At 43.7% G+C, this 12701-nt stretch overlaps 1 protein-coding gene across 1 annotated transcript in view; it reads right to left on the bottom strand.

The window, feature by feature from the left end:
- The window catches only part of LOC142214652 (NACHT, LRR and PYD domains-containing protein 12-like), a 177028-nt gene that overhangs the window by 62474 nt on the left and 101853 nt on the right, over positions 1-12701 (bottom strand). Inside the window, exons 8-9 of the mRNA XM_075283592.1 lie at positions 10576-10746; positions 2238-2408 (exon numbers count right to left, since the gene is read on the bottom strand). Coding sequence (XP_075139693.1) covers positions 2238-2408; positions 10576-10746 — 342 coding nt within the window. The remainder of the gene's footprint in view (positions 1-2237; positions 2409-10575; positions 10747-12701) is intronic.

The raw sequence follows: 12701 nt of genomic DNA, 5'->3' as shown, positions 1-12701 counted from the left end.
CACATCAGGAGCATGCCCAGGTGTTGTAGGGAGGTCATACAGGCACGTGGAGGCCACAAACACTACTCAGCCTCATCAGGAGCATGTCCAGGTGTTGTAGGGAGGTGATACAGGCACGTGGAGGCCACAAACACTACTCAGCCTCATCAGGAGCATGTCCAGGTGTTGTAGGGAGGTCATACAGGCACGTGGAGGCCACAAACACTACTCAGCCTCATCAGGAGCATGTCCAGGTGTTGTAGGGAGGTCATACAGGCACGTGGAGGCCACAAACACTACTCAGCCACATCAGGAGCATGCCCAGGTGTTGTAGGGAGGTCATACAGGCACGTGGAGGCCACAAACACTACTCAGCCTCATCAGGAGCATGTCCAGGTGTTGTAGGGAGGTCATACAGGCACGTGGAGGCCACACACACTACTCAGCCTCATCAGGAGCATGCCCAGACATTGTAGGGAGGTCATACAGGCATGTGGAGGCCACACACACTACTCAGCCTCATCAGGAGCATGCCCAGACATTGTAGGGAGGTCATACAGGCACGTGGAGGCCACACACACTACTCAGCCTCATCAGGAGCATGCCCAGGTGTTGTAGGGAGGTCATACAGGCACGTGGAGGCCACACACACACTACTCAGCCTCATCAGGAGCATGTCCAGACATTGTAGGGAGGTCATACAGACACGTGGAGGCCACACACACTACTCAGCCTCATCAGGAGCATGCCCAGACATTGTAGGGAGGTCATACAGGCACGTGGAGGCCACACACCCACTACTCAGCCTCATCAGGAGCATGCCCAGGCATTGTAGGGAGGTCATACAGGCACGTGGAGGCCACACACCCACTACTCAGCCTCATCAGGAGCATGCCCAGGCATTGTAGGGAGGTCATACAGGCATGTGGAGGCCACACACACACTACTCAGCCTCATCAGGAGCATGTCCAGACATTGTAGGGAGGTCATACAGACACGTGGAGGCCACACACACTACTCAGCCTCATCAGGAGCATGCCCAGACATTGTAGGGAGGTCATACAGGCCCGTGGAGGCCACACACACTACTCAGCCTCATCAGGAGCATGCCCAGACATTGTAGGGAGGTCATACAGGCACGTGGAGGCCACACACACTACTCAGCCTCATACTGACAAATTTTAAGGACATCACATCACAGTTGGATCAGCCTGTAGTGTGTTTTTCCAATTTAATTTGGGGGGGGGGGGGGCTCCAAATCCAGGCCTCCATTGGTTAATAAGTCTGATTGGTGATTTTTGTGTGATTTTGTTGTCATCACATTCAACTTTGTACAGAAAAAATATTCAATGAGAAGATTTCATTCATTCAGATCTAGGAGGTGATATTGGAGGGTCCCTTAATTTTTTTGAGCAGTGTATATTCTACTGAAAACACTACATATTCTCCATAAAAGTGGTAGATACAATTTTATTGATTTGCAAGCCATTTTCTAATATCTTTCTATAACTCACATATAAAGGTGCAGCCAGCAGTTTATCTCATAGACATAACAATGGTGCGGAGGAACATAAAATAGTATAACATCCTTCTGGCAGCGAATCAACTGATCCCACTAAAATGGCTTAGCACTGACCCCCCCACGAAGTTTGAATGGATTGCTAAAGTTAATGTGGTTTCTAGGTTTGAGGAACTCTCCAGCTGGAAGACCAGGACACATGATAAGTACCTAAAGACATGGTCTGCTTGGAAGACTCTGAGTCTGGGAGGTGGCGACTGACACCCCCCCCCCCCCCCCCCCCCACACACACACACACACACACACCTTCTTTTTGCTTCATTTCTTATACTCCCCCCCCCCCCCTTTTTCTTTTTTCTCCCCCTTCTGCAAAATCTTCGCCTTTTCTCCTTCTCCCCACCTTTCTAGGTTAGCTATATTCCCTCCTTACACCTTTTTGTGATACAACGTTCTACATGGGCACACAGATTTTATGTTTTTTTATCCTATGTGCTATGCTAAATCTTGACCCTTATTTGCTCTCTCCAAGCGGTCACCTTTTGTAGCCGTTTGCTTGCTGATACCTGATTGTTGTTTTCAGCCCTTGCATTGTAAATGTGTGCATATTATTCATTTCTCTTTGTTTTGTAAATTTGTACTACGCTTAATAAAAATATTATTAAAAAAAAAAAAAATACTATAACATCCCTGTATAACTTGTCCCCACATGTCTCCTCCTGTACACATCTCTTATACTCACTCTATATCCTCTATCCTGCAGGCTGGACTGGACAGAGCGGCCATCAAGTCACTGAAGTGAGGACCGGACAGACGGTTACCAGACAGGCCAAGTCTCTTCAGGGACTGGTTATTCCTTATTACAGAGGCCAACTGGGTGCAGCAAGTGTCTGGGAGACCATTACCAGCCAACCTGTAAGAATAAGAAGATGAGATGTATCAGCAGCTGTATCACACAGGATAGGATTAGATACACAGCTCAGTATACAGTATCACACAGGATAGGATTAGATACACAGCTCAGTATACAGTATCACACAGGATAGGATTAGATACACAGCTCAGTATACAGTATCACACAGGATAGGATTAGATACACAGCTCAGTATACAGTATCACCCAGGATAGGATTAGATACACAGCTCAGTATACAGTATCACACAGGATAGGATTAGATACACGGCTCAGTATACAGTATCACACAGGATAGGATTAGATACGCGGCTCAGTATACAGTATCACACAGGATAGGATTAGATACACAGCTCAGTATACTCTATCACACAGGATAGGATTAGATACACAGCTCAGTATACAGTATCACACAGGATAGGATTAGATACACAGCTCAGTATACAGTATCACACAGGATAGGATTAGATACACAGCTCAGTATACAGGATCACACAGGATAGGATTAGATACACAGCTCAGTATACAGTATCACACAGGATAGGATTAGATACACGGCTCAGTATACAGTATCACACAGGATAGGATTAGATACGCGGCTCAGTATACAGTATCACACAGGATAGGATTAGATACACAGCTCAGTATACAGTATCACACAGGATAGGATTAGATACACAGCTCAGTATACAGTATCACACAGGATAGGATTAGATACACAGCTCAGTATACAGTATCACACAGGATAGGATTAGATACACAGCTCAGTATACAGTATCACACAGGATAGGATTAGATACGCGGCTCAGTATACAGTATCACACAGGATAGGATTAGATACGCGGCTCAGTATACAGTATCACACAGGATAGGATTAGATACACAGCTCAGTATACAGTATCACACAGGATAGGATGAGATACACAGCTCAGTATACTCTATCACACAGGATAGGATTAGATACACAGCTCAGTATACAGTATCACACAGGATAGGATTAGATACACAGCTCAGTATACAGTATCACACAGGATAGGATTAGATACACAGCTCAGTATACAGTATCACACAGGATAGGATTAGATACACAGCTCAGTATACAGTATCACACAGGATAGGATTAGATACGCGGCTCAGTATACAGTATCACACAGGATAGGATTAGATACACAGCTCAGTATACAGTATCACACAGGATAGGATTAGATACACAGCTCAGTATACAGTATCACACAGGATAGGATTAGATACACAGCTCAGTATACAGTATCACCCAGGATAGGATTAGATACACAGCTCAGTATACAGTATCACACAGGATAGGATTAGATACACAGCTCAGTATACAGTATCACCCAGGATAGGATTAGATACACAGCTCAGTATACAGTATCACACAGGATAGGATTAGATACACGGCTCAGTATACAGTATCACACAGGATAGGATTAGATACGCGGCTCAGTATACAGTATCACACAGGATAGGATTAGATACACAGCTCAGTATACAGTATCACACAGGATAGGATTAGATACACAGCTCAGTATACAGTATCACACAGGATAGGATTAGATACACAGCTCAGTATACAGTATCACACAGGATAGGATTAGATACACAGCTCAGTATACAGTATCACACAGGATAGGATTAGATACACAGCTCAGTATACAGTATCACACAGGATAGGATTAGATACGCGGCTCAGTATACAGTATCACACAGGATAGGATTAGATACACAGCTCAGTATACAGTATCACACAGGATAGGATTAGATACACAGCTCAGTATACAGTATCACACAGGATAGGATTAGATACATAGCTCAGTATACAGTATCACACAGGATAGGATTAGATACACAGCTCAGTATACTCTATCACACAGGATAGGATTAGATACACAGCTCAGTATACAGTATCACACAGGATAGGATTAGATACACAGCTCAGTATACAGTATCACACAGGATAGGATTAGATACGCGGCTCAGTATACAGTATCACACAGGATAGGATTAGATACACAGCTCAGTATACAGTATCACACAGGATAGGATGAGATACACAGCTCAGTATACTCTATCACACAGGATAGGATTAGATACACAGCTCAGTATACAGTATCACACAGGATAGGATTAGATACACAGCTCAGTATACAGTATCACACAGGATAGGATTAGATACACAGCTCAGTATACAGTATCACACAGGATAGGATTAGATACGCGGCTCAGTATACAGTATCACACAGGATAGGATTAGATACACAGCTCAGTATACAGTATCACACAGGATAGGATTAGATACACAGCTCAGTATACAGTATCACACACGATAGGATTAGATACACAGCTCAGTATACAGTATCACACAGGATAGGATTAGATACACAGCTCAGTATACAGTATCACACAGGATAGGATTAGATACACAGCTCAGTATACAGTATCACACAGGATAGGATTAGATACGCGGCTCAGTATACAGTATCACACAGGATAGGATTAGATACACAGCTCAGTATACAGTATCACACAGGATAGGATGAGATACACAGCTCAGTATACTCTATCACACAGGATAGGATTAGATACACAGCTCAGTATACAGTATCACACAGGATAGGATTAGATACACAGCTCAGTATACAGTATCACACAGGATAGGATTAGATACAGCTCAGTATACAGTATCACACAGGATAGGATTAGATACACAGCTCAGTATACAGTATCACACAGGATAGGATTAGATACACAGCTCAGTATACAGTATCACACAGGATAGGATTAGATACAGCTCAGTATACAGTATCACACGGGATAGGATTAGATACACAGCTCAGTATACAGTATCACACAGGATAGGATTAGATACACAGCTCAGTATACAGTATCACACAGGATAGGATTAGATACAGCTCAGTATACAGTATCACACAGGATAGGATTAGATACACATCTCAGTATACAGTATCACACAGGATAGGATGAGATACACAGCTCAGTATACTCTATCACACAGGATAGGATTAGATACACAGCTCAGTATACAGTATCACACAGGATAGGATTAGATACACAGCTCAGTATACAGTATCACACAGGATAGGATTAGATACACAGCTCAGTATACAGTATCACACAGGATAGGATTAGATACACAGCTCAGTATACAGTATCACACAGGATAGGATTAGATACACAGCTCAGTATACAGTATCACACAGGATAGGATTAGATACACAGCTCAGTATACAGTATCACACAGGATAGGATTAGATACACAGCTCAGTATACAGTATCACACAGGATAGGATTAGATACAGCTCAGTATACAGTATCACACAGGATAGGATTAGATACACAGCTCAGTATACAGTATCACACAGGATAGGATTAGATACAGCTCAGTATACAGTATCACACAGGATAGGATTAGATACACAGCTCAGTATACAGTATCACACAGGATAGGATTAGATACACAGCTCAGTATACAGTATCACACAGGATAGGATTAGATACAGCTCAGTATACAGTATCACACAGGATAGGATTAGATACACAGCTCAGTATACAGTATCACACAGGATAGGATTAGATACAGCTCAGTATACAGTATCACACGGGATAGGATTAGATACACAGCTCAGTATACAGTATCACACAGGATAGGATTAGATACAGCTCAGTATACAGTATCACACAGGATAGGATTAGATACACAGCTCAGTATACAGTATCACACAGGATAGGATTAGATACACAGCTCAGTATACAGTATCACACAGGATAGGATTAGATACAGCTCAGTATACAGTATCATACAGGATAGGATTAGATACAGCTCAGTATACAGTATCACACAGGATAGGATTACATACACAGCTCAGTATACAGTATCACACAGGATAGGATTAGATACACAGCTCAGTATACAGTATCACACAGGATAGGATTAGATACATAGCTCATTATACAGTATCACAGGATAGGATTAAATACACAGCTCAGTATACAGTATCACACAGGATAGGATTAGATACACAGCTCAGTATACAGTATCACACAGGATAGGATTAGATACACAGCTCAGTATACAGTATCACACAGGGTAGGATTAGATACACAGCTCAGTATACAGTATCACACAGATAGGATTAGATACACAGCTCAGTATACAGTATCACACAGATAGGATTAGATACACAGCTCAGTATACAGTATCACACAGGATAGGATTAGATACACAGCTCAGTATACAGTATCACACAGGATAGGATTAGATACAGCTCAGTATACAGTATCACACGGGATAGGATTAGATACACAGCTCAGTATGCAGTATCACACGGGATAGGATTAGATACAGCTCAGTATACAGTATCACACAGGATAGGATTAGATACACAGCTCAGTATACAGTATCACACAGGATAGGATTAGATACACAGCTCAGTATACAGTATCACACAGGATAGGATTAGATACAGCTCAGTATACAGTATCATACAGGATAGGATTAGATACAGCTCAGTATACAGAATCACACATGAGAGGATTAGATACAGAGCTCAGTATACAGTATCACACAGGATAGGATTAGATACATAGCTCATTATACAGTATCACAGGATAGGATTAAATACACAGCTCAGTATACAGTATCACACAGATAGGATTAGATACACAGCTCAGTATACAGTATCACACAGATAGGATTAGATACACAGCTCAGTATACAGTATCACACTGGGTAGGATTAGATACACAGCTCAGTATACAGTATCACACAGATAGGATTAGATACACAGCTCAGTATACAGTATCACACAGGATAGGATTAGATACACAGCTCAGTATACAGTATCACACAGGATAGGATTAGATACACAGCTCAGTATACAGTATCACACGGGATAGGATTAGATACACAGCTCAGTATACAGTATCACACAGGATAGGATTAGATACACAGCTCAGTATACAGTATCACACGGGATAGGATTAGATACACAGCTCAGTATACAGTATCACACAGGATAGGATTAGATACACAGCGCAGTATACAGTATCACACAGGATAGGATTAGATACACAGCTCAGTATACTGTATCACACGGGATAGGATTAGATACACTGCTCAGTGGAGATGTCACATGTCATTGGAACCCAGGCTGTCCCAGTCTCGATTGTCAGGAGAGGTCCAAATTAATTAATCAATTGGGCCCAACATGAATAATGACAAGCACAAGGAGTTCTCTGTGATAATTATGTTCTGTTTATTGAAGCTGCGCTATAGATAATATAGGGATATAATGGCTTAAGGATGACACAATACATCATATAAGAATATGCAATATAATTGGTCGTGGAATAAGATGGGCAGTTACATGTGACCGCCACGTGTAAACCTCTGGAGGCCACACCCACTACTCAGCCTCATCAGGAGCATGCCCAGACATTGTAGGGAGGTCACACAGGCACGTGGAGGCCACACACACTACTCAGCCTCATCAGGAGCATGCCCAGACATTGTAGGGAGGTCACACAGGCACGTGGAGGCCACACACACTACTCAGCCTCATCAGGAGCATGCCCAGACATTGTAGGGAGGTCACACAGGCACGTGGAGGCCACACACACTACTCAGCCTCATCAGGAGCATGCCCAGACATTGTAGGGAGGTCACACAGGCACGTGGAGGCCACACACACTACTCAGCCTCATCAGGAGCATGCCCAGATATTGTAGGGAGGTCATACAGACACGTAGAGGCCACACACACTACTCAGCCTCATCAGGAGCATGCCCAGGTGCTGTAGGGAGGTCATACAGGCACGTGGAGGCCACACACACTACTCAGCCTCATCAGGAGCATGCCCAGAAATTGTAGGGAGGTCATACAGGCACGTGGAGGCCACACACACTACTCAGCCTCATCAGGAGCATGCCCAGGTGTTGTAGGGAGGTCATACAGGCCCGTGGAGGTCACACACACTACTCAGCCTCATCAGGAGCATGCCCAGGTGTTGTAGGGAGGTCATACAGGCACGTGGAGGCCACACACACTACTCAGCCTCATCAGGAGCATGCCCAGACATTGTAGGGAGGTCATACAGGCACGTGGAGGCCACACACACTACTCAGCCTCATCAGGAGCATGCCCAGACATTGTAGGGAGGTCATACAGGCACGTGGAGGTCACACACACTACTCAGCCTCATCAGGAGCATGCCCAGACATTGTAGGGAGGTCATACAGGCACGTGGAGGCCACACACACTACTCGGCCGCATCAGGAGCATGCCCAGGTGTTGTAGGGAGGTCATACAGACACGTGGAGGCCACACACACTACTCGGCCGCATCAGGAGCATGCCCAGGTGTTGTAGGGAGGTCATACAGGCACGTGGAGGCCACACACACTACTCGGCCGCATCAGGAGCATGCCCAGGTGTTGTAGGGAGGTCATACAGGCACGTGGAGGCCACAAACACTACTCAGCCTCATCAGGAGCATGCCCAGACATTGTAGGGAGGTCATACAGACACGTGGAGGCCATACACACTACTCAGCCTCATCAGGAGCATGCCCAGGTGTTGTAGGGAGGTCATACAGGCACGTGGAGGTCACACACACTACTCAGCCTCATCAGGAGCATGTCCAGGTGTTGTAGGGGGGTCATACAGACACGTGGAGGCCACACACACTACTCAGCCTCATCAGGAGCATGCCCAGACATTGTAGGGAGGTCATACAGGCACGTGGAGGCCACACACACTACTCAGCCTCATCAGGAGCATGCCCAGACATTGTAGGGAGGTCATACAGGTCCGGGGAGGTCACACACACTACTCAGCCTCATCAGGAGCATGCCCAGACATTGTAGGGAGGTCATACAGGCATGTGGAGGCCACACACATTACTCAGCCTCATCAGGAGCATGCCCAGACATTGTAGGGAGGTCATACAGGCCCGTGGAGGCCACACACACTACTCAGCCTCATCAGGAGCATGCCCAGACATTGTAGGGAGGTCATACAGGCACGTGGAGGCCACACACACTACTCAGCCTCATACTGACAAATTTTAAGGACATCACATCACAGTTGGATCAGCCTGTAGTGTGTTTTTCCAATTTAATTTGGGGGGGGGGGGGGGGGGGGGGGCTCCAAATCCAGGCCTCCATTGGTTAATAAGTCTGATTGGTGATTTTTGTGTGATTTTGTTGTCATCACATTCAACTTTGTACAGAAAAAATATTCAATGAGAAGATTTCATTCATTCAGATCTAGGAGGTGATATTGGAGGGTCCCTTAATTTTTTTGAGCAGTGTATATTCTACTGAAAACACTACATATTCTCCATAAAAGTGGTAGATACAATTTTATTGATTTGCAAGCCATTTTCTAATATCTTTCTATAACTCACATATAAAGGTGCAGCCAGCAGTTTATCTCATAGACATAACAATGGTGCGGAGGAACATAAAATAGTATAACATCCTTCTGGCAGCGAATCAACTGATCCCACTAAAATGGCTTAGCACTGACCCCCCCAAGAAGTTTGAATGGATTGCTAAAGTTAATGTGGTTTCTAGGTTTGAGGAACTCTCCAGCTGGAAGACCAGGACACATGATAAGTACCTAAAGACATGGTCTGCTTGGAAGACTCTGAGTCTGGGAGGTGGCGACTGACCCCCCCCCCCCCCCCCCCCACACACCTTCTTTTTGCTTCATTTCTTATACTCCCCCCCCCCCCCTTTTTCTTTTTTCTCCCCCTTCTGCAAAATCTTCGCCTTTTCTCCTTCTCCCCACCTTTCTAGGTTAGCTATATTCCCTCCTTACACCTTTTTGTGATACAACGTTCTACATGGGCACACAGATTTTATGTTTTTTTATCCTATGTGCTATGCTAAATCTTGACCCTTATTTGCTCTCTCCAAGCGGTCACCTTTTGTAGCCGTTTGCTTGCTGATACCTGATTGTTGTTTTCAGCCCTTGCATTGTAAATGTGTGCATATTATTCATTTCTCTTTGTTTTGTAAATTTGTACTACGCTTAATAAAAATATTATTAAAAAAAAAAAAATACTATAACATCCCTGTATAACTTGTCCCCACATGTCTCCTCCTGTACACATCTCTTATACTCACTCTATATCCTCTATCCTGCAGGCTGGACTGGACAGAGCGGCCATCAAGTCACTGAAGTGAGGACCGGACAGACGGTTACCAGACAGGCCAAGTCTCTTCAGGGACTGGTTATTCCTTATTACAGAGGCCAACTGGGTGCAGCAAGTGTCTGGGAGACCATTACCAGCCAACCTGTAAGAATAAGAAGATGAGATGTATCAGCAGCTGTATCACACAGGATAGGATTAGATACACAGCTCAGTATACAGTATCACACAGGATAGGATTAGATACACAGCTCAGTATACAGTATCACACAGGATAGGATTAGATACACAGCTCAGTATGCAGTATCACACAGGATAGGATTAGATACACAGCTCAGTATACAGTATCACACAGGATAGGATTAGATACACAGCTCAGTATACAGTATCACACAGGATAGGATTAGATACACAGCTCAGTATACAGTATCACACAGGATAGGATTAGATACAGCTCAGTATACAGTATCACACAGGATAGGATTAGATACACAGCTCAGTATACAGTATCACACAGGATAGGATTAGATACAGCTCAGTATACAGTATCACACAGGATAGGATTAGATACACAGCTCAGTATACAGTATCACACAGGATAGGATTAGATACACAGCTCAGTATACAGTATCACACAGGATAGGATTAGATACAGCTCAGTATACAGTATCACACAGGATAGGATTAGATACACAGCTCAGTATACAGTATCACATAGGATTAGATACACAGCTCAGTATGCAGTATCACACAGGATAGGATTAGATACACAGCTCAGTATACAGTATCACACAGGATAGGATTAGATACAGCTCAGTATACAGTATCACACAGGATAGGATTAGATACACATCTCAGTATACAGTATCACACAGGATAGGATTAGATACACAGCTCAGTACACAGTATCACACAGGATAGGATTAGATACACAGCTCAGTATACAGTATCACACAGGATAGGATTAGATACACAGCTCAGTATACAGTATCACACAGGATAGGATTAGATACGCAGCTCAGTATACAGTATCACACAGGATAGGATTAGATACACAGCTCAGTATACAGTATCACACAGGATAGGATTAGATACACAGCTCAGTATACAGTATCACACAGGATAGGATTAGATACACAGCTCAGTATACAGTATCACACAGGATAGGATTAGATACACAGCTCAGTATACAGTATCACACAGGATAGGATTAGATACACAGCTCAGTATACAGTATCACACAGGAGAGGATTAGATACACATCTCAGTATACAGTATCACACAGGATAGGATTAGATACACAGCTCAGTATACAGTATCACACAGGATAGGATTAGATACACAGCTCAGTATACAGTATCACACAGGATAGGATTAGATACACAGCTCAGTATACATTATCTCACAGGATAGGATTATATACACAGCTCAATATACAGTATCACACAGGATAGGATTAGATACACAGCTCAGTATACAGTATCACACAGGATAGGATTAGATACACAGCTCAGTATACAGTATCACACAGGATAGGATTAGATACACAGCTCAGTATACAGTATCACACAGGAGAGGATTAGATACAGCTCAGTATACAGTATGACACAGGATAGGATTAGATACAGCTCAGTATACAGTATCACACAGGATAGGATTAGATACACAGCTCAGTATACAGTATCACACAGGATAGGATTAGATACACAGCTCAGTATACAGTATCACACAGGATAGGATTAGATACAGCTCAGTATACAGTATCACACAGATTAGGATTAGATACACAGCTCAGTATACAGTATCACACAGGATAGGATTAGATACAGCTCAGTATACAGTATCACACGGGATAGGATTAGATACACAGCTCAGTATACAGTATCACACAGGATAGGATTAGATACACAGCTCAGTATACAGTATCACACAGGATAGGATTAGATACACAGCTCAGTATACAGTATCACACAGGACAGGATTAGATACACAGCTCAGTATACAGTATCACACAGGATAGGATTAGATACACAGCTCAGTGTACAGTATCACACAGGACAGGATTAGATACACAGCTCAGTATACAGTATCACACAGGAT

The sequence above is a fragment of the Leptodactylus fuscus genome, chromosome 7, assembly GCF_031893055.1.
Source record: "Leptodactylus fuscus isolate aLepFus1 chromosome 7, aLepFus1.hap2, whole genome shotgun sequence".
In the NCBI taxonomy this organism is placed as follows: domain Eukaryota; kingdom Metazoa; phylum Chordata; class Amphibia; order Anura; family Leptodactylidae; genus Leptodactylus; species Leptodactylus fuscus.
This window is presented reverse-complemented; position numbering and strand designations above follow the sequence as displayed.